General features: G+C 37.1%; 1 protein-coding gene and 1 long non-coding RNA gene across 2 annotated transcripts; one reads left to right on the top strand and one right to left on the bottom strand.

The window, feature by feature from the left end:
* Window positions 1–1,960: 1,960 nt before the first annotated feature.
* LOC121418359 (neurotrypsin-like) lies at window positions 1,961–23,475 on the bottom strand. Its single transcript, XM_041612181.1, has 7 exons — window positions 23,206–23,475; window positions 8,900–9,101; window positions 7,895–8,019; window positions 6,097–6,459; window positions 5,460–5,593; window positions 2,802–3,036; window positions 1,961–2,407 (listed from the first exon to the last, which is right to left on the bottom strand). The coding sequence occupies exons 1-7, from the start codon at window positions 23,288–23,290 to the stop codon at window positions 2,061–2,063; spliced, it is 1,491 nt and encodes a 496-aa protein (XP_041468115.1). The 5' UTR covers window positions 23,291–23,475; the 3' UTR covers window positions 1,961–2,060.
* LOC121418360 lies at window positions 14,162–16,589 on the top strand. Its single transcript, XR_005970455.1, has 3 exons — window positions 14,162–14,316; window positions 15,006–15,149; window positions 16,127–16,589. It is a non-coding gene; the product is annotated as an uncharacterized LOC121418360 (long non-coding RNA).
* Window positions 23,476–24,348: the final 873 nt, after the last annotated feature.

Below are 24,348 nucleotides of genomic sequence, written 5' to 3'. Positions count from 1 at the left end.
CATGAGTGCCAAAAATGGAGAAAGCTTGAATGAATTGGCGCCATAAATTACAAATTAATATTTATATTGAATTAAATCAATGACAAGAAGACTTTAATTATGACTCAAACTTTCAATAGAGAGTTATTACAATGAAAAGAACCTTGGTTAAGATGTGTTTGGTTCCCGAAATATAGGCCTTACTTTTTCATTTTATTGTTGTAGAAATTTATATGCATTAGTTGACTTAAGTAAGGAATTCTGTTATTCTAGCAAATAGGTCCAATTAGGGCATTCAATGTATATAAATCCAGATCGGATAAGCATGCAGGTGGCAAAGTAGAAATATCACTTAACATCTTGTGATGAAATTGTATCTTGCATTACCAAGATATCGTCATTTCTTGGAAAAAAGGGAAGCTCCTTTAAAAGGACAAGTCCACCCCAACAAAAAGTTGATTCAAATAAAAAGAGAAAAGTCCAACAAGCAAAACAATCAAAATCGGATATGAAATAAGAAAGTTATAACATTTTAAAGTTTCAATTAATTTCATAAAACAGTTGTATTCACATCCTTGTCGGTATGCAAATGAGACTGGAGACATCACTCACTATTTCTTTTGTATTTTGTTATGTGAAATATGAAATATTCAATTTTTTCTCCCTGTTGTCGTGTGAAACAATGATTTATTCCTCCCTGAACATGTTTAATTAATTAGCATTGTTTAAAAATATGGTTCAATCAAGTTGGTCCTTATTGTCAAATCTGTGAAAAATGAAATATTGTATAATTCAAACAATGTAAAACAAAAGAAATAGTGAGTGAAGGACATCATCAACTGTTCATTTGCATGCCACTGAGTTGTGTATATAACTGTTTTGTGAAAATAAGCGGAACTTAAAAATGTCATAACTTTCTTATTTTACATCCGATTTTGATGAAATTTTCAGCGTAATGCTTGTTTGATTATTTTCTATTTATTCAAATCAACATTTTCTAGGGTGGACTTGACCTTTAAATAGGTAGTTAATAAGAGTTTTTGAATAAATGCTCTCAGTAAAAGGATAATTTTCTTAACATTTCTTTAATGAATACAACCACAACATACATTACAATATATAAATGGACATTCTAAAAAACAACATACATTTGAGAATAACTATAATCCTACTTTTGAAGGTACATAGGGGTGCCGCATATCAGTCATATAAAAATAGTAAATTAATAGACTTGAAATTCAAACAAAAGTAAACATAGATTTAAAGAGAACACGAAACACGTTTAATGGGATCGATATTTCTTTAATTGATCCCATTAAACGAGTGTCGTGTTAAATTAATGAGTTTAATACCGGAATAAATGCAATATAAACAATGATTTTATCTTCTTGGGTAGTAAAAAAAATTATGACCCTTTAGTGAATAAGCTTAGTCGGTGTTTACTTTTCAGCAATCATATCGTAATACAACAATCATATTATAAAATGACTCTTTTTTTTCAAAAGGTTTCGAGATTCGTATGAAATAGACAAATGATATCCATAATTTGTTCTTGCATAGTTTCCGAATACAAATCACATTGGACAAATCTTTGAAATTGGAGGGTCACTTGGATTTATAGACAAAAATACTTTAGGGTTCCATTTGAAGGGGTAGTCAGTTCCTGCCCACAGCACCATAAGCATCATCAATTCATCATCATCATCACCATTATGATCATAATCATATTAAATCATCATCATAATTACGAGCTGATTCCAAGTCGAAAGCACTAGAGCTCCACAGGTAGGGCTTCTTCGGTTTCATTGGTGACCGAAAGACTGATTCCAAGTCCATAAGCCTTTTGAGCAGGAAGGGTCTCTGGAAGGGGTAATGTAGTTCCAGTCCTACCAAAATTACCATCATCATTACCAGCTACGAAAGACTTCTTCGGGTAGGCTACTCCGGTTCCAACCCTACCAATATCATCATCACTCTCTGATTGGTGATTCCAAGTATGAAAGACATAGAGTGTCCCTTCCTCTAGAAGAGTCTATGGAAAGGGTACCGCAATTCCAGTCTTACGCCCACTATCACCAACATCAATCCTGACCATTGTCACCACCTAGATCCCCTGTTTCTGTGTCCTTGCTCATTACCTGTGCATGCGATCCAGAAACAACTGATTCATACGATGGGGGCAGGTCGTTGTTGTAGTTAGGGGCTGGATCCGCAACAGTGGAATCAGGGTTCGACGCTGAAGGATATACTGTCCCGACTTCGACCATGTTGACTGTCGGTTGTGACCTCACAGAAGTAGAATTCATCTGGGCTTGTATTCCTTTATATAAGCGCCAGATGCAAAGGACTACGAAGAAAAGGATTGTAATAATTGCGAAGCTAACGACTACGAATATCCATGCCTCAGGTCCAGGAGGTGGTTGGTAAGCTGTAAAATTTCATGTGGAAAGAAACAAAATGTATTTAGATTTTTTTTTCCTTCTGACCTTCATATCTTTGAAAAAAATATATCAACGTCAAATTTGTCATCACTATCATGATGGTGATGATGATCATCATCATCACCATCCTCCTCCTCATCATCATCATCACTATCATCACCATCATGATCATCATCCTCATCATCACTATCAACATCATCACCATCATCATCATCCTCATCATCACTATCAACATCATCACCATCGTCATCATCATCCATCATCATCATCATCACTATCATCATCGTCATCATCATCACTATCATCACTATCATCATCGTCATCATCACCATTATCATCATCATCATAATGATCCAGAAGAAAGGTACATTCCCAACTTACTTGGTGGTACTATAGTGGTTAATATCCGAATACAACTCAGTCCGGCAACGTTTTGAACAGGACATTGTCCGAGTTGACCCCATCCACTGTGGTCGCATTTATAAAGTCGTTCAACTCCACTACATGAGTGGAGCTCGAACCAAGCCTGTGTAGAGGATGTCGATAAGTTGTACGACGTCAGATCTATTGTGTCCCCGATGAAATCCCATCCCGGGTCCAGTTCCAAACATATTTGCTGAAAAAAAAATGATTATGACTTTGTAAATATGGCATTTATGAAAGATGTTATTGACAAAATCAAAGCAGGTAAGCCATAATGACGTAAATGTAAATTATTAATTTCTTTGCTATTTCGCCACGGCACGATGACCCTTTGAAGGAAAGAAGAAGATGACATATTTCAGAACAACGACGATCCTTTTTTCACAAAGCCTGAATGATTATCTCGAAACGAAGCACTTGAAATTTAAAGAGAGATTTCTCGAGATCATTTAAGAAAAACAGAGACATTTTTATTGTCACACATCCGTATGTCCGATCCACGGTTGCGTCAGAACCTGGATCAGGATCCACGGTTGCGTCAGAACCTTGATCAATTACAGGAGGGGTTATTTTACCGCCTACCCCTCTTTCTATGGTAGTACTGTATTATTCATCCTCATATAGCAGTATCTAACACATTGATAAAGCCAGTGAAAAAAAAGCATTTTGGAAATGATATCATACATCGGCCCTTTGTGAATGGTGTAATATAGGTAGTGGGTAGTGGAATTGTCTACTACTTCAGGGCGTGACGACCCTGCCTGACACGAGTCCCGGGCTCAGCTGGCTCCGGCTGTCAGTATACCGGTAACGGTCACTTGACCAGGGTAAGAATTCCCAATTTATTTGGGGTCACCTTCTTAGGAGCGGCTTCGGTTTAGAGATTTCGCTGACGCCAAGTCAGATGTACTCTTCAAGGAAGGGTCAGGTATAGCAGGGCAAGGGGCGAGTACTGTACACCAGCTTAAAACTTAAGTACGCAGGCAGGAAGATCAAACCCTTTGCCACCAAGAAGTCTTATAGCGATGAGAAAGGGAGTAGCCTGACAAGACGATGCTGGGATCTGCAGTTCCAATCTTACATGAAGCCTGACGCAAGCGGCATCGATATTGGTCGTTGTTGACGCAGAAATTACAATATCACCCGTTACATCCTTTTTGCCACAAAGCAGCCTTATGTAGGGGGGGGGGGCTATGCTTGCTCCAATCGGGCCTAGAAAGCCTATGAAATGCTTATCTTCAGGACACCCAGTTGGCTTGTCACGGTCAATGGGCATCTTACTACGTACTCGAAGTGAACAATATTGGAATTTGAGGATCTCAAATCAGGACGACGATGCTATAAAACGCCCATGTGTAGATCTGCAATCCTAGCCCACGAACTTTGCGGACAACAAACCAAGTCTTGGACTTTCTATTCCCGCCACAAACCCCTCCTATAGACCGCTTCCATAGACGATGTCTCCGTAGCATTTCAGGATTGGCTGACAAGACCGTGTGACAAACACAGCATCGAAGCCACATGGTCCTTAACTGGGTTAAGCTGTGTTGGGCTTGGCATGTCCACGGGGTGGAGAAAAGCCGTCTTCCGGAGATCGTCCTGGTTGGACAACTTTCCTCTGGCGAGCGAAAGAGCTATAGAGTCGCACCTACACTCTATAAAAAGGCCATAGACTATAAAAATAGACCATGGCAAATTTAAGCTCATGGACAAACTCGAAAGGCATGGAGAAACCGATCAGGAAGGCATGTACCTCAGTTTGAAGCATTGTAGATCCATGTTTGAAACAAGATAATGTGCTGTGTACTATACCGAGCCAGAGGAAACAGTAAACGAAAAGTCCATGCCCAGAATCGAGATGGTGTTCTCCTTATGATGATCAAGTTGAAGCCCAAGATGACCAAGACCAGGGGCAGATCCAAGACTTCCCCCCAAAAAGGGGGGCACGTTTTCCGAGGAAAAATTTGACAAGCCCCCCCCCCCCCCTAAGTCTTCAATTTCAAAAGGAGGAGGGGACACAGTTTTGTTTTAATGGCATTTTTACATTACAAATTTTAATTTTGCTTCTCAAGGGGGGAGGCACGGGCCGGATGTGGCGCCACCCCCCCCCCCTGAATCCGCCAGTGACCAAGACAGGTGTCTGTATCTAAAGAGTTTGACCTCACATGTCATCGAAGATCTTGCATCTAGCATGTCTAGTCATGAAGCATGTCATGAATAATCTTCTGGCCCCAATCTTCGCTCGCGAAGCTTAGCGTTTACTAAATTAATGTCATTATTTTGTTAACATTTCATTCATCTTACATTTATTATGTTCTCTGTTTCTGCTTAATCTAAGGATGAAGACAATCGTCTTATTCCCAGACAGTTCTAAATAAGTGCTAAATGAGCTGATAGATTTAAACTGCACTGTTAGAGACATTAAATGTCCCAATTACCTTTCCATTGTCAAACCAAAACTTTTTCCAGAGTACACTCCAGTTCAGAATATGGATCATAGTGGTCAAGCCGTGGTCAAGGAACTATCTTAAACCAAAACTTTCTACCAGCGTACACTCCAGTTCAGAATATGGATCGTGGTCAAGCCGTGGTCAATTAACTATCTTAATAACTCACATAGTAAAACCTCTGGTAATCTTCCAAGCATACGGAGCGCCATTCTCCATCGTGGTAGATCTCAACTCGTCCATAATCGGGGTTGATTTCACCTTCTTCATCGATCAATCTTACAGGATGATTTGCAACCGATTCTGTTCAAAATATATAATTTTATGATAAAAAGACTCATCTATATTCCTTAAAATAAAATATTATGCATATACATGTACATGTATGTCTATTAACTAAATGTTCATCATATCAATTAATCTTAATTTGTATCTTATTTATCTTAATTTCCTTATCAACACCAATAAGAGATTAAAAAATATTTAATGCAGATTAAATCAATGATTAATCTTTAAAAGGTATGCAACTAATAGAGATAAAGTAAAGTATGGAATTATAAATCATATAATTATTTCATGATAATGGTGATTTATCAAACTTTGCTGTGTCGCGATTCGCACACTTTTGCTAGTCATTTCAACGAAGAGAACCCATTTGAGCTTAGTTTTCCAGAAAAATGTTATCTGCATCATATAAAATTGCAAGTAATTCAAGATTGCCACTTTGAACATGCGCTTCACCAATTAAGATTTTTATCTAAAAGAGAGAGATAAAATTTAAAAACCAAATTCATCACAAAACTCACCATATGGATAGCAAACGACTCCAATGTCGTTTTGATGCATCTGCGCAGTTGTATTACTAGTATCATTTGTAAGCATCACATTGCACTGAGATATATTAGTTGTTAAAGAAGAGAAAATGAAGCCCCCTGTATACATATCACATTGCAGGTCGTCGATCAGAATCGGTCCGTCTCCTCTCCCGAATCCCGCGGGATTGGTACGGAACGACGACCCGTCCTGGTATCCCAGTACCCTGCAAACGACCCCAAGGGTCTCCTCGTCGAACGATCCTCTATCGGCAACAGAGCCCCACTCACCATCCAGGTGCACCTCTAACCGACCCTGCTCTGTGAAGTTACTCCCAGCCATTCGGATGTCGAAGTCTATGGAGAGATTAAAGAGTTTTCGCATTTACTACGGAGAAGCTCTCTACAACGCATCGATTCCTTTGAAAATGCAATCAAAATCCCAATGGAGAGCTGAGAGCGATTTTTGTCGAAAGTTGGTGGACTGAGACAGCAGAACATCCAAAGATTTGCACCGGACGAACAATTGCAAATAATATGCCGTTGTCCAGAGTCAAGAGATTCCGATGCTGTCCCGGTCCACCTACTTTCGACTAGAGCCTCTCAGTTTTCAATTGTGATTTAATGCGGATTGAAGAGGATGATGATCGACACAATACAAGAAAGAAGATGAAAACGAGGGAGTAAGAGAGACGGCCCAGGAACGAGGGACTGGTAGGGAGTTGCCCATCATATCGCTTTAAATAAAGAAGAAAAAAAATGATCTACAGCCACTAGAATGAGCTTCTCACCTTCCTGTGTATATTGTGTCCAAGTCACATGCCTTGGGACCACTGAGATCTATTCAAATTTAAAAGATTTATTTCGTCTTGCGCGACTTCTGGGAGTGCGACTTGAGCAAGTTTACTTGTAAGCTCATCAAACCTACGACGTGTCACAGTGGCTTGTTTTCTTATTTACGGACTACATAATTATGTAGAACTATTGAGTTGTTGTTTTCAAGAAAACGGTGTGCAATCCTTTTGTTACATCTTCTCTTTCTACGATCCCAAAGGGGTTCAAACTTGAACCCTATAGGGGTTGCTACAATAGCAGCACCTCAAGGGGTGCTACAGCGTGTATATGGCTATGCAGCTTTAATAGCGACATTAAACACCGTAAAAGGGTGAAGAGACCAACCAGGAAATAAAGGTGAATATTCGAATCATTCTTTACGTAAAGTATTATTGCACCTTAAAAGGTGAAAAGTTGCACCTTTTAGAATGCAAACGAACATTTCTTGGTGCCTATATATGTAATAATAAAAAATTGATTTTTTTTGCACTTTTAACCATTTAGATCCTTAAATGGAAAGTTCACCAGAACGAAAACTTTGTCCTAAAATAGCAGAAAAAATAATGATGAAGGTTTGAGGAAAGTTAATTAAAGATGAGAAAATTTTCAGAATTACAACATTTTTTATTTGTAACGCCATAAACGAGCAGCTGTCCCGTGATAATGCAAAAAATTCATTTTTTATGATTCGTGACGACTTGTTTTTCAATTTCTTTTTTTAGGAGCGGATGTGAAATGATTCGTGTATTGATATACTAACGGAACAGTAAAAACCATTTCCAGTTTTCTGCGAAAATGACATTTCATTGATTTGTCAGTTACCACAAGACATGTAGGAAAACTGTTCGCATATGACGTTACAAATCAAATAATCAAATTCTGATAATTTGTTTATTCTTTGATGGAGTTTCATTTAAGGTACAAACTTGAACATTCATTTCTTGGTTTATACACTCACCATGAGGAGGTCCACAAGAGACTTGTGCGATTTCATCTGGAGGACAAGGCGGATAGATCGATGTGCCCCCATCTGTGAAGGTACAGTTCTCAAGGCAATCTTCTGTTCCGTCACAATCGAAATCTCTGTAGGTGGAGTCACAAAAACAGTTCAACACCTGATTTTCTCATAGGTCATTGTAAATACACTCGATTTGTTTCTCTGTACTTAAAAATTGCCATGTCATATTGAGGACACTACTGTCACGAAAAGGAGCCTTGCACAATAAGATATTTCAAAAGAATTTTTTTTCATTAAAATCTAAAAACATAACATTGGTTATATTTATGTGAAAAGGAGATAAATAGAAAACTTTCAAATATTGGTCAAGGAATACAAGAAATTTATGACTGTTTGAAAACTTTATATCATGCATACCGGGGAAGGAGAGCACTCCTTTTCAAACCATTCCCTCCCCTCGAGTGTTCCGGGTACCTCTCCTTGCCCCTCTTGCGTGTCCTTTAGACAATTCCTGAAGTGTAGTTGTCGGTCTATGGCTAAACATGTTCATCAAGTTACAATCAGTCGCATATATTATTTGTTTCTTGTGTTAGGACCTTCACCATCAAATTGAGAAAGCGTAATTCTCTTGGCAGATTAGCTCGTTGCTGGCCATTTAAAAGGTCTTCATTTCAAAGTTATTTTTTTATATTTTTGCTCGTCAAACTTACAGCACCCCCAGTCTAAAAATCGCTCCTATGACCCTACTTCCAGTAACACAATGAGTCTTATATTTTTGAGGGGGCCAGACATAATGCATTGGGAACAAATTCTGAAAAGCTGTGAGTGAGCGAAGCTAGAAAGCAAAATTTTGATCATTAAGTTAAAAAAAAATATTGTGTGATTGAGTTTGAAGCGGTTTTCAGAAAATAATATCACAGTGCACTCTTTCTTTTTCATTTCCTATTCTTGGTCATGAAAAATCCCCCATATGAATTATATATAGGCCTATAAATAAATGAATACCTATTCCACATGTAACCAGAGATTGGTCCCAGTGATACCGGTTTTAGGCTCAGTCCTTGCTGGTAGCCAAGCTGTCGACATACCACCTCCGCGTCAAGATCACCCCAGTCCTGATCACAGATTAAACCAGTCATACCATCATACCGGTACTGAACAACGCCTTCGAAGCTCGATGAACCACTCAGTAGGTTTATCTCACTCACTGCGTATGGAAATTTGAAATTATATGATTGATAAGAATAGCCGCGGATCGAACCGGATTAGTTTTGAGATGTTAATTATTGTCCACAAACTATATGGCCCCTAAAATGGTATAGGGGCCAGTTTCATAAAACTGTTCGTAACTTGTGGGAAGTGATTTTCACCATTAAAGGTCAAGTCCACCTCAGAAAAATGTTGATTTGAATCAATAGAGAAAAATCAGACAAGCACAATGCTGAAAATTTCATCAAAATCGGATGTAAAATAAGAAAGTTATGACATTTCAAAGTTTCGCTTATTTTCAACAAAATAGTTATATGAACGAGCCAGTTACATCCAAATGAGAGAGTCGATGATGTCACTCACTCACTATTTCTTTTGTTTTTTATTGTTTGAATTATACAATATTTCAATTTTTACGAATTTTACGATTAGGACCTCCTTGCCTGAAGCACAAAATGTTAAAATAATGGAATTCCACGTGTTCAGGGAGGAATGAAACTTCATTTCACATGACAATGATGAGAAAATATTTTTTTCTTCATATTTTATATAATAAAATACAAAAGAAATAGTGAGTGATGTCATCGACTCTCACATTTGGATGTAACTGGCTCGTTCATATAACTACTCTCTTAATTCCCGAGACTTAAAATTTAAACCTTATGTGAGACTTGTAATTATTTAAGTCGTAAAGACTTATTTTAGTGATGCCTTGATTTAAAATTTCTCGGACGTTTCGCGAAAACAATCGATGTTTTAATTCTTTTGGAAAGACTTAAAACTTTAACCAATCATATTGCGATGAATTGGAATCACGTGACCAGAGCAAAACTTCCACCGCCGCCATAATTTCTCTCTCATAATGGCTGCGATCCCGGGCTGCGATGGAAGAATATTTGACCAAAAGCGTTCCGGAGAACATTATTGCAAAATTAAAAGGTATGCTGGAAGTTATATATGTATAATGATGAATATGTTGATATTTATTTTATTGTGATTCGTCGTGGAAAACTTCTTAGAATCTGTGTTTTTGGTGTCACCAATGACAACGTGATGTTAAACTTAGCCGCTTAGCGTTAGACTCTACCGGTACGGTACCTAACCCAGGCCAGGGAGCTCCGGCCCGAGAAGCGGCTCCGTCCCGCTTGCTCGGGCAGGAGCTCCCTGGGACGGGCTGGGTTAGACTACCGTAGATCTAGACATGATGTACCGTAGGCCCTATATTAATTTGTTGTGTGTCCGGACGGGTTGTTTATCCGGGCAGTCAATTTTTGATAGTCATTTAAAAGTTAAACAGGCAATGCCTTTTATAATTTTTAGAACAAATAGGCCCTAGGCCCCGCCTAGGTCATAGAACAGTTATTGAAAACAGCGCATAGTTTAGCCATAGATAATAGAGTCTAAGCCTAGCCTAGGCCTACAGTAGTTTTTGTTTAGGCAGTGTATACAGCCACACGCGTGTGTCTTTACCATCCAGCCACACGCGTGTGGTTATATCCAGAACACCTATCTGTGGATACTGCCACACGCCGCCAGTAATAACAGTAAAACGCGTATGTAGGTCTGACCGTCTATATCACGATCAAAATAACCTCATTTCTTCATTAAATTCTTACATTCTAAACCACTCTGATTTCTTTAAATCGTTTCAATTTCATTCTCACCGTCTTCTTTCCTTGCTTTTCTTGTCTTGTTACAAAAGGCCGCCTGTTAAATAGCAAATTTCCACACTTTTTCTACTTGTGTCGATTCTCTACTGACTCTAGGCTATGTGCGTGTACGTGCGTACGTACGAAACTCGGGATTCGTGCATGCTTAACGCTTGGTACGAAAATTATTCGTACCAAACGTAAACGTAACACAAACTGTGTATGTCTACTGCGCTGCGCTAACGCTGTATGGGTCTGCCACCGTATGGTGAGACTACCACATATCGACCACCTCTTTTGAAACCGACCACCTTGCGCGCGTTAAAATTATTGCGTATTACAAACGATACGCGCGGGAGAGTAGGCGCAGTGTCCATAGAAACGGTAAGAATCGATTTTACGAGAAAAAAAGAAGCAACAAAAAGTAAATATTTAGTAGAATTAATCAAAATTGTATTGACCAGACCCAAATCCCGCTGAAAAACCAAGAAATCCGATAGGAAACGGCTTTAGAACAAATATCCGTCGTCAATCGTCGAATCATGCGCCGGAGCTCGCAGTGGAAGTAGTGAGGCGATCATTTAGCATGTTGACGTCATGGAACTGATTTGAAAGAGAAAAAATATTTCGCCACCCCGACAAGAATCGACCGTAAACTTAGAGTATCGCTGGTGGTCGGTTTCAAAAGACGGCTGCAAATGAGCAAATGTAAAATCGTCGCATTCGTTGTTCGTCGATATATACGCGGATTGAATCGGAGTCGCCGAGCGAAACATGGGAATCTGATCTGCTCAATTTTCTGCACAAATGAGACGAAAACTGGGTAAAATTGGTGAATATTTTCGCAGATACGATGCTTAGAAGATTAGGTGGTCGATAAGGGGTAGTTCCAACCATACCGCGAAGGAAGCCAGAATCGACACAAGTAGAAAAAGAGAATTTGCTGTTAAACAGACGACCGTTTGTAACAAGACAAGAAAAGCAAGGAGAGAAGACGGTGAGAATGAAATTGAAATGATCTAAGGATATCAAAGGGGTTTAGAATGTAAGAATTTAATGAAGAAATGAGGTTATTTTGATCGTGATATAGACGGTCAGACCTACATACGTGTTTTACTGTTATTACTGGCGGCGTGTGGCGGTATCCACAGATAGGTGTTCTGGATATAACCACACGCGTGTGGCTGGATGGTAAAGACACACGCGTGTGGCTGTATACACTGCCAAAATATCAAACTCAAGAAGGCAGTTTCATTTTTTAATTTCATTCTGTCCCGACGATGATGAGCTACTACTAGTATGGCAGCCCGAACGCTTACTACTGTACTGGCGTTCGTGGCAGCGTCCCGGCCAGCCCGGGGCTACACATGCATGCGTGCAGTCTCCTAGAGGCTAGACCTTGGAATTGCATTCATTTTATGCGCACTTGGTCAATATGTTATTGTTGGAATTGGTTTGATTTTTCTGTGTGTACTACTACTAGATCTAGTCACTGTAGCGTAGTGAAATCACTTGTTAGTGTGTTGGTATCACTTCAGAAGTTCATTCAGTGCATTAGTGATTAGTCTAGCCTAGAATCTAGATCTATATAAAATGGTTGATCTAGATTTAACAGTCTAGATTCTAGATCTAACGTTAGATCTTCATGTATGGTCTGAAGCCCCTTGTCTGCGCATATACTTTGCAATTCTAACATCATAAAGATGCAATGGACATCATCTTTAAATCAATTTTTTGCGATACGTACATATCACTGAAAAAATGAGGAAAGAGGACTATTTTATTTTTTACTCGCATGCCTTGAAAATGCCACTTTCATGCAAAAAATCCCAAACTGCATGTAAATTGTAAAGTGAATGAGTGGGCAGACAAGGGCACCGTCCTCTTTTTTGCGTCAAATTTACATCATCGCCTTTTCTGGTAAAAATCACATTCTTGTTCGCATTTTGATGAGATTTTCTGTAGATAGTACATAAAGTTAGATCTATTTCTGACATGTAGAGTAAACTACCCGAAATTCAACCACTTAAGCTTTTCTGCAATATTTAAATGCGCTGCACCATATACATGGTTGTCCATCGCAGAGGTTCCGGCGCCCATCAGTACTCCCCTTGCGGTCGAATGCAGGCCAGCGGGGACTTGCATTTGACTTTGGCAGATACGGAGGATTTGGGTTTTTTATTTGTTTTTCGCCAATGCCATCATCCTCGGAGCTTGAGATAAATGAAAATCTTGTCACAAACTGCAGATTTCTTTATTTTTTGCGCATCTTTTGCAACCATGTTTCTTAGCAGTATAAGCTTTGGAAACATTGGAAATATGGTGCCTATTTTGCATAAATTATGAAACCAAAATAATCAAAATATGGCCTTTATGTGGATTACGGGACTTGTGAGTGACATGTCTTTAGTGTGTAATGAAGTGATTTGTGTGTGTTGTGGAGCAGCATGACACATTGGTTAGATTAAAACAAATGTGCCATTTTTTTTTTTACCTTACTATAATCAACAACTTAAAATAATCATTTATTAGAATACCATATGAGGCACACAATCCCAACGTAAATGTTATTCATTAATGCCTTTTTAGTAAAGAAAGGAAGGGAGTTTTGTTTTTATCTGTAATTTGTAAAGGGAAAAAAGTAGTTAAACAAATTAATGACATTTATTCATTTTAAATCTAAATACAGGAAGTGCTCTATTGTGATGGAGAAGGGTTCATCCAAACTTGTCTTAAAAACTCCAGAATGTCAGCAACAGGAGAAGAAAATGAGGAAACCGAAGAAGACCAGCGATGAAAAGGAAGATGAAGCAGGTATAGATGATGCATTATTGGAAGACACTGATGCAAAGGAAATGGTAAGCCCCTTTTAACAACAGGGTCAGTAGCGGGGTGAATATTCTTCCAAAAAGCTGCTTTATCACTTGATAATTTTGCACTTTGCTATTAAAGATTTTGAAACCTAATGAAATAGGATTGTGGAAGATTTTGATCTAATCACAAAAGCAATTTAAGAACATCAATTTTCTCGAAGAATATTCACCCTGGCCCAATGGAAATTCATTTTGCAGGATTTTCTTTTTAAGAGCCAAATCTTGTAACTCAGCTACTAAAGATGCAGCTGCAGAAAACCTAGTATTTTTACCAAGCATATATGCTGACCCTAGTTACTTGGAAATCAATCAACTCATGTTTAAAATCAATCATTACAATTTTGTATGGTAAATCTGATTCCCCTTCTAACTTATAAACCCCATGCTATCCATCAAACTGCAAGAATTAAGTTTTTATTATGCTATACTACCTTGTGATTCTGAAGATTATAAGTACTTCTCTCCCCACCTATAGTTATATTGGTTCATATCTACCGTATTTTGACTTTGTAGGTTGACAAGCCGTAACAATGAATGAAGTATGCCAGCCCAACCAAAGAAAACTTACCAACAATAAGAGAATACTTTCAGCGAACTTATGAGTATCGGCAGGCACAGGTCAAAGGGGAACTCTCTGTTACCGAGCTCATAGACCTGTATCCATGATACAAGGATTTATCCAACTAACTTGGTAAGAAACATAGATGGTTCTGTAGAATGTGCCAATTAGTTTATTATACAGTTTATACCCCCGATGTACATGTAGTGCTTTAGAAATCTGTATCATATAATGTGGACATCTACAATTTCTTTATCATTATTTCACCTTTTAAAAAAATCTACCACGTACCAAAATGTTTGCAGAGTAGGCAGAGCCACTGCATTCATTAAAATTTATTGTGCAAAATTGAACCTCTCACTGTTTTTTAATGTGCACTCTTGCATCCAATCACGTGGTAATGTGTGACGCACTGCACTATCACATCACCAAAAGTTTAAAAGGAGTGGAGGATTTTACTTAAGCGATTCCTTGTGAAGGAATACAGCAGTCGATTGCTGGAAAGGTACTTCATGATTCCTAAGGATCCAAACTTTAACCATTAGCTGAAACATGCATGGTCCTCCCATTGTCAGACTTTGGCATGGCTTCTCCATTTTTCAGAGACTGTGCCTAAAAAACATGTCTCCAATTCGAACACACTCCTGTGTTGTGCAAGCATGCCACATTGTCCCGATCTCTACCTTGGCCAGGCAGGCAGGGATATAAGTTTGCGGCACCCTGCGTAAATCCATTTGGATTCTCGCAGAGGAGTTTTGCGCGAATCCACAGATAATCATGAAACGGTGGTATTAATTAGTTTGTGTTTTATTTTATTCCAGATCAATGTTGAATTTGCACTTATGTTTCGTGAGGAGTCTGGGATTTTTCTGAAAAAATGGGGGACTACAGGGAGAACATCATCACCACTGCCAAGGAGGATTATGCTACAATACAACAGGTCATGAAAGATGAAGTTTCTGACAGTAAGCTGCCATTTTTTATGTTATTAAAACTGCCAAAATTGGAACACTGATGTGATCAAACATGAAATATGCATCCAACTTAGGAATGTTGTGTCACTTACTTGCATTCCAGCCAGATTTGCATTTTCATGAGTGTACTTTTTTTAAATTGAATAATTAGGAGGTTGTTTTTAATGTTTTAATTTTAATTAAATCTTGTAGTGCAAATGCAGTAGACTTTTTTTCACTGGAGTGAATTGTGCCTTTGTCAGATAACATTGAACAGCTTGCAACACTTAATTGGCGGGTCTTGTGAGTTGGATATCTTATATGTATTCAGAGTTTCAGCGATTTCATCGCTTGACCTAAACTCTTAGGCAAGCTGTGTGCATCCATAAGAGATCAACGCTGTGTGATGTTGACCAACAAAATCACTAGAACTCTGAATGTACCCTTTTAAGTGGCCTTAGCTGAGCTTTCGATTGTAACACAGTCTTTTTCAGTTTTAGACCTGAAAAGAACTCCCGCTTCGATTGGCAAAAGTCTTTTTGTTGGATATATATCTTGTTTATTAAAAACGTCCATTAAACTCAATTTTTTTCAGATCGAAATATCAAAATTTTCAGCACGAGCTTCGCGCTCGCATCTATTTTTTTTAGATACCCATCTTAATCATTGGTAGCAAAAATGCTCAGAATATCAAGTTTTCAGATCAGAATATGTAAAGAAATTGTGTGGGGAGCTCTAGGCGAATGATGTCAATATTCAGAGATGCCAGTCTTCAATAGGATTCACCGTACAGGGTTGGTTTTTTTTTTGCATTTCAGGTTTTTGAACAGTAATGACTGGCAGCTCTGAATATTATCCTCCTGTTATTAGACCAAATTAAGGCGAGTGATAAAAAGCTTGCTGCAAATGACAAGGCCTGATATATTTTTTTGCTGAAATAGATGATGGATATGGTTTTTACTGATTTCTTTAAAATTGTAATATTTCAGGAAGGAACTGATTTGAGGATGACGGCTCGAAATGGAGAAAATGTTCAGCCAATCTTTCCTTGTGAAGAAGAGCAAGCGACACTACTTGGTGTTGGACCAAAATGTCCTTGTAGCAGGTGATACATTTGACAGGCTCTTCAAAGCCCATTACTGTTTCGATGTCCACTTTTCCCAAGTTTTGGCACCATTTAATGAATATTTAGCAACCTACATAAATGGGCTGTTGCACCCATCCAAGGTGAGACCTGCAGTGCGCTCACTTGCATCAGTTATTATGTCTGATCAGTAATCCGTACAACCTGAACCCTTTTCGTGTTAGACCAAAATGTTATAATTTGATCATCACTAAATAGGCAGGCCAAGTCACAACTTGAATTGATTTAGGAAGTACTGAACACAGCGCAACTGCAGCAGACGCAGCTTCTGTCTTACGCAGCTTCTGTCTTACACGAGCATCGGTGTCTATGATGTACGTGTGAGTGGGATTACCTTGCGCACAGATGAAGAAAAGCCTCACATTTCCTGCATGTTTAGTGATAATCAAAGTATAGTGGCAGGTGATGGCTTTGTTGAATTATTTAACAGACTATTAGAAGCCCATTTTGTTGTTTTAAAGGGATGGTCCGGGTTAAAAATATTTATACATGTATCTGAATACATAGAGTAGAATTCATTGAGAAAAATGCCGAAGATTTCATCAAAATCGGATAACAAATAATAAAGTTATTGAAGTTTAAAGTTCAGCAATATTTTGTGAAAACAGTTGTCATGGTTATTCATTAGGTAGGTTGATGATGTCACATCTCCACTTTCTGTTTTCTCTTGTTATTAAATAAAATCATATTTGTTTCATTATTTCATACTTGTGTGAATATGTCGCCCTTATAATGAAATAAGTTGCAGCAATAAATATCTAATGCACAAAATCAGTTATCCACTTTTTCTAGTTCTTGGTGGAAAAAATTAGAATAAACCTGATTTCATATAATAAAATACAAAAGAACAATTGGAGATGTGATATCATCAGCCCACCTAATGAATATTCATGACGACTGTTTTGACAAAATATTGCTAAAGTTTAAAATTCAATAACTTTGTTATTTGTTATCCGATTTTGATAAAATTTTCGGCATTTTGCTCAGTGAATTCTACTCTATCTATTACGCTTACATACTTTCAGCCCGGACCATCCCTTTAAAGGTCAAGTCCACCTCAGAAAAATGTTCATTTGAATCAATAGAGAAAAATCAGACAAGCACAATGCTGAAAATTTCATCAAAATCGGATGTAAAATAAGAAAGTTATGACATTTCAAAGTTTCGCTTATTTTTTAACAAAACAGTTACTTGAACGAGCCAGTTACATCCAAATGAGAGAGTTGATGATGTCACTCACCATTTCTTTTGTTTTTTATTGTTTGAATTATACAATATTTCAATTTTCACGAATTTGATGATTGGGACCTCCTTGCCTGAAACACAAAATGTTAAAATAATGGAATTCCATGTGTTTAGGGAGGAATGAAACTTCATTTCTCATGACAATGACGAGAAAATCAAAATATTTCATATAAAATACAAAAGAAATAGTGAGTGAGTGATGTCATCAGTTCCCTCATTTGCATACCGACCGAGATGTGCATATAACTGTTTTGTGAAATGAAGCGAAACTTTAAAATGCCATAACTTTCATATTTTACATCTGATTTTGATGAAATTTTCAGTGTTCCGCTTGTTGAATTTTTCTCTTTTTATTCAAATCAAGTTTTTGTTGGGGTGTACTTGTCCTTTAAGGCCACATTCCCTAACCATAAGACTGATAACGAGGTCTGCCATGTTTACTGGAAATTTTAGCTAGTTTACACTTGTTGGATTTACAGTTTTTGAATACAGAAAGATGGAAGTCATCTTGTATATCAATCATTAAAGTTGTTTTATAGTATAATTCTTCCAATTACTAATTGATTAGTCCAATTAAAATTGCACTACATGCGACATTTCAGTAGCTAGCAGCCATTTTTATCAAACACTAGTAAAGTTTCCAGTTGAATTGCCAATTGATTTTATCTTAAAGAAGGGGGAGAAACAATTTTTTTTTAATTATCCCTCAAAGGGGTAAAATAACATGCAGATTATTTGAGAAGTCATTGAAATAACTGTATGGTATATTTCACACAATTTTGATTAAATTTTGGTTCAGTACAGGAGGGTCAAAAAATTTTTTACATGTAAAAATTTTTTCAACCCAACCCTACCAAAGTATTCATGAACACTCCCTCAATAAAATTGTTGTAATCCGTACAAATATGCAGTTGATCCAAGTTAACATTTCCGCCAGTGTCAGGGACAAATTTTAACATGGATTAGGTTAGGTAAACTTTATCTCATTTTGATTTAGAAAATGGATGTAACATTATAATGTGCCTCTATACAGTCCACACTGCTGTTTTCATTGCATCTTTTTAACTTTTTAGCCCCTCAACATATTTTTGCGTTATTTCCGGAATATGAAAAGTTTGTGCCGTGACGTTTGATAACTTTAATTTCAAATTTTCAACGGGTATGTGGTTCCGAAATTGCACAACATTTTATAAGCATGTCGGACCCAAAATTGCTCAAAAACACGATTTCATGTACAAATCCAATGCAAATTCTGTTTCTAGCCAAAATTCATAAATGTATCATTAATTTCATGTCGAAAAAAGAAATAAATTTAAAACAATAAAATACATAGGAAGAAAAAAAATTGATACCACCATTTTTGGGATGTACATTTGATGAGAATCCTGAAAAGAGTGTTTAGACATAATTTAGCAGTTTTTGACCTGTATGTACAGATGTACAGCTGAATTCTAATTTCTAGCAGAATTGAAGAAAAAATTGAATAATTATGTAATTATACAATTTTTGAGATTATGTTGTGGAAAACGTGCATGCCTATTTTCGTCGCGATCGATGGCCAAGATCTGGGGGGGGCAAATAAGCCCCCCCCCCCCCCACCCCACGCTATGCAGTTTCAAAATAGCCCATGCTATATAAGGTTAAGATAGAGCTGATGAACTACAAAATTGTAATTTGGCAAGTGTGCAGATCTACTCAATCCATGAATACACCAAAAATTTTAGGTTATTTCGATTTTTTGTTTTTTAGCTGCAGGTAATTTAACATGGCCAGTTAGCGGTTTCTGAGAACGTTGTAAATTGTGCCCAGTGCGGCGACTCTTACTGGCCTTCCTGGACGGGGGTCGTATTCCGAGCTCTCCCTGCCATGTTTGAATTCACCAGGCCACTTCTTAACCATTCTGTAGGAAGGGGCAGTATCTCCAAATATGGTCTCCATGTTCTTGTTGATTTCTGTTGGTGTTAAGCCCTTGAGACCAGGGCAACGGATGACCGCACAGTGCCAGATTTTGGAATTTTGTCCCAAATCTCATGGTAAAAAGGGTTAAAAACCGATGACTAACTATATATTTTTTAAATTAGCTGTACCTAAAAAAACGAGAAATGGCACTAACTATAAATGAATTAGAGGATCTGCACACATCTGCCACAAACTTATTGAACACCCCTTTTACTGTAACATGTTTTATGAGTAAATGGCAAGAAATCTTGAATTAGTAGGCCTGGGGCCCGTTGCAGAAAGAGTTGCAATCAATTGCAACTCTAAAAATCATGCGCAAGTCCCAAATGCGCATCGTTGATTGGTCGAAAATCAAATTGCGCATTATTTTTAGAGTTGCGATTGATTGCAACTCTTTCTGCAACGGGCCCCTGATTATTAGAGGTTAGTAAATGATATAAATCCAAATGATGTACATTCACTGATTGGATTGCTGTTGTTGCTTACTTGCATTTTGTACACACAAAAGATAGGGCAATTACTGAATTACCACGGCAAAAGGAAGTGTTGACCATAATTTTTGACCAATTTTACCATTTTACTTGGCATAAATTTCCACATACCGAAATACTTTGTAGTTTTTTATTATGCATCATCAGTTTATCTGTTTATATACCAATTTGAGCTATGAATTCGCAACAAAATAAAATGAATCGTACAAAATATAGTTTTTGCTTTATAACTCGTAAACTATTTTATGGTCAGTACTTCCTTTTGTCGTGGTAAGGCAGTATATAACAGATTGATATTGTAAAAAGGTTATGAACTGGTTTGAATTTGCATATGTTGGTTTATTGTGGAATTGAAATTCTACATTATCTTATAATTGACTATTTCATGGAGAAATAAATGTTTATGAATTTGAAGTACTTGTATCGTGTTTCATTTGAAGTTCAATATTTTTAATTCTAAGAAGGACTTGAAAACAACCCTTACATGATTTGTTTTTATGTTGGGATTTACCATTCATATTTAAACCCGTAGAAAGACTTAAACTGCAGTAAATCCTGATGGTACTTAAAAATGAATCCAGAAAGATTTAAATTTCAAGTCCAAACGACTTATAATTCAAAACTTCTATGGACTTAAAATTTTAAGTCTAAGGATAGTTTTGTTTTTAAATCCAAGGGTTTTGTCATTTTAACCAGTCTCTCTTGGACTTAAAATATAAGTCTTTTGGACTTAAAAATAAGTCTTTGGAATTAAGAGAGTATTTTGTTGAAAATAAGTGAAACTTTAAAATGCCTTAATTTTCTTATTTTACATCCGATTTTGAGGAAATTTTCAGTGTTATGCTTGTTGAATTTTTCTCTTTTTAATCAAATCAAGTTTGTCCTTTAAATATTAATTGGTGATTTAGCGCATAAATTATAAGAAAGGATCACAAGTCGCAATTCTTAAAGTCGCTCTTAACTTACGAACGGCTTTATGAAACACCCCCACTATTGGGTTTGATCCGGCTGGATTTCCGTCTGGAAAAGGGGACCTTCCCCCTCCTAGTGGTGAGACCATGGAGATACTAATAGCTCCATGGTAAGACAATGTCCACTTTTGAAAAATCCAGAGCCTTTATTTCTTATTTTCGGGGGGTGATTGGGAAATCAATTCACACTGCAAAAACTCCGGTGTTGATTTAACACCAGCCCGGAATTATGTCTACACCACAGGAGTGTTGAAACAACACCACTTTGGAATCAAACCGATGCTGTTTTATGTTGTATAAACACCTATCTGGTGTTAGACCAAAACCAAACTGGTGTTTAACACTTCTCTGGTGTGGACATGATTATATAGATTCTGGTGGGCTGGTGGTCGGAGTTTTTGCAGTGTATACATTGTTAGAAAATTAATCCTTGAAATAGAAGAAGTTCCTGCAGCAGAGTCTCGAAAACACCTGTAATCTTACCAGATTGCGTAATCTTATATTATAATCATGTAAAATCACAGGAAATTTATATTTGATGTATGGAATCTTACAAATTTTCTTCATTAAAACACCCTTTTCCCCTTTTTAAAAGACCTGTTCTGTTAAATTGCAGAAAAATTCCTGTTTTATGAATTTACAGAATGATTCTGTTATTGCATGCTATCTGCAAACCTTCTTTTTTCTGTAAAATCACATTTTTTAACAGTATAGGATAAAAAGTTCTGTCTTAAAAATGACTCGGACATAGATCCGATGTGACACAGAGAGACATATTGACCTAATTCGGAGTCATTTTCTCCCTCTAAGTGTCAATGGACTAATTTATGGGGTCAAAACTGACCCTCGATTTTTTTTTTAATTTTAGAGCGTCTGATAGAACACCAATTAGGAAAAAACCGAGGATTTTTTTAATTACACTGTAAAATAGTGTCATATTGGTTTTGTTTAGGTTTATTAAAACCTACCCTCATTCTTTCCAGGGGAAGGGATGCGTTTGATTTACATCAATTATTTTTCATTGATTTTCATTTATTTATCGGCATGCATCCTATTTACACAAAAAAACCAAGTAAATATACACTCAGCAAGGCAAAATATTTGGTCGATAGATATTTCCTATATTGACATAATGTGGCATATTCTGATAGCCATGGTTTAGTGAAACCTGGGTTAATTTAGACCAAACTTTTATAGAGTGCCAGTTGTCATCTCCTTCAATCACCAATTGAAATTATTCTTTTCCTGCTGCCCAAAAATGTAAAAAAAAATAATTTAGACGTGAAATGGAAAGAATAAGAAAATAAAAAATCTTATAAAATCTAACGAATTGATTTATCCATTATAATTGCCTCGAATGTAGAAGAAAGTAAGTCCAGCATTACATAGAAGTGTGGCTTAAAATTATAGTTTAGAAAAGGGCGAGACCTGGGTTTGATTATTGAAATACCTCCCATATACTGTATAGTCAGGGGAGCGTTTCATCAACATTTTCGTCCGACAAGTAGTCAGATCTGACAACTTTCCTTGATAACGATAGGCCGAGAGTCACTGTTACCACACTCTAAAAACAAATCAGTCAAAAATGACTGGTTAATAGGGTCAGCTGGGAGCAACTGTCATTCTAGTCATATTTGACTATTTTCTAGTCATATTTTACTAGAAAAGAGTTATTTCTGACTAGAATATATGTCAGAAATGTGAATATCAGTGATTGCCATATCAGTTGCTCCCAGCTGACTACTGGTCTAGTCAATTTGACTTTTAAGAGTGTATATAGTAACTGTCGGATAAATCAGTTTTTGTCGGATAAAACGTCCGACAAGTCCTTTCATGAAACGCTCCCCAGGTCGATATGTTGACGAATGATATTAAGGCAGCACCCCCTGGAATCGGGTTGGCAAAAAGGTTATTGCTCTGGAGATACTTGGGAGCAATAACCTTTATCCGTTTGTTTGTTTGCTTGTATTTTTTTGTGTGACAACACCCTAAGCAGAACCCGGGCCCAAGCACCCCTATTTAAACTTGTTCCTATACAGTGCCCTGACCTATATCTGACCCTTTCATGCAGTACTTATATTTGATTCAAGAGTGTAAGCATGCTATATAATGGAAAACATTTAATCTATATTGTGTAATTCCAACAGAATGGCGCTGAAATAAAAATAAATTCACAACAAAACTAGAAATATACATGTACATATCCGCATACAGTCACAAATGAGAATGGAATGTATAAACGTGAACTATATACTTACTTGCACCGAATGCCCTCCGCCCTAACAATGTACACCATACTCCATACGTGAATAAATGCATCAATATATTCAATGTACCATCCATGTCAATTGAAGCGAATTTGAAAGTCACTAAAACGCCAATTTCGATGAACGGGTCACCCGAACAGATGATAGTCTTTGACGCCGAATGTGCTGCAAAGCCGCAGACGTGTACTACATAATTTTGATGCTCGAATATAACATGGTTTAATGCAGCCGGTGTTTGAACATGGAGCTATTATCATGATTATAGCTCCATGGTTTGAACCCGGGGTTTGAAGTAGACAATGTATTTGCACCGAGCAATAGTATTTTCCGGATAATGGAATAACCATAAATGCATGGTATTTACGAGGAAACTGGGATGTAATGGTGATGGTGATGAATTCTGCGGTTGAACGCGGGGTTGAACGGAGTCACAATACACACGCCACGTCCTTTTCACCTGTGACAATGACTTTGGCTGCGATGTAAACAATGGACCGTGTATGTTTGCGAACCCATGTATGATCAGGACCCATAAAATTATACTATCAAACTTCGTCGTGGTATTTATGTTGCATGAATGGCGAAATACTAAGGATTTTCCATTCACGTACAGGAAAAGCAGTTAATTCTGCAAATATTTACGTTTAATATATATTAATTGATTTTGTTCTATGGTGAATTTGCATGGATAATACGCAAGGTCACTTTTGTGGAAAATATTATATATCATATTTATTAGCACTTCAAAAAAAGGCACATTCACGTACAATTAAATAGAAAGAAAACAAAAGTACACAATATATGATATAATGGCAATATACATGAATTGTCTTATGCAGATTTCCTTGCACACAGATCTATGGCAATATTTTCAAAACGAATAATATACGACTGGTCACTCCATTAGAATTTAAATGTGTATGTAAATTGATGTAATTCATATTATATAGCCAAACAATCGCCAGTCACATTTTCTCACAAAAAGCATTCCACCCCATCAACCGGTTCATCTTTACATGATTAAATTTACACACACTAAATTATGTTAGCATCAATATTAGTTTATTCACATTTCATTACAGACAAAATGTATAACATTCGTTTTTAAAAATTTAATGATTTAGCGCTTCTTAT

This window comes from Lytechinus variegatus, chromosome 7 (genome assembly GCF_018143015.1).
Source record: "Lytechinus variegatus isolate NC3 chromosome 7, Lvar_3.0, whole genome shotgun sequence".
Lineage (NCBI taxonomy): Eukaryota > Metazoa > Echinodermata > Echinoidea > Temnopleuroida > Toxopneustidae > Lytechinus > Lytechinus variegatus.
This window is presented reverse-complemented; position numbering and strand designations above follow the sequence as displayed.

Bases quoted from the DNA above. Each gene is read 5' to 3' on its own strand.
- LOC121418359 (XM_041612181.1), bottom strand. From the start codon at position 23,290: ATGGATGGTACATTGAATATATTGATGCATTTATTCACGTATGGAGTA. The intron at 6,460-7,894 runs GTGAGTGTATAA...ATCTCTCCATAG, and splicing joins CTCTTGTGGACCTCCTCATG to ACTTCGACATCCGAATGGCT. The intron at 5,594-6,096 runs GTGAGTTTTGTG...TATTTTGAACAG, and splicing joins AGTCGTTTGCTATCCATATG to AATCGGTTGCAAATCATCCT.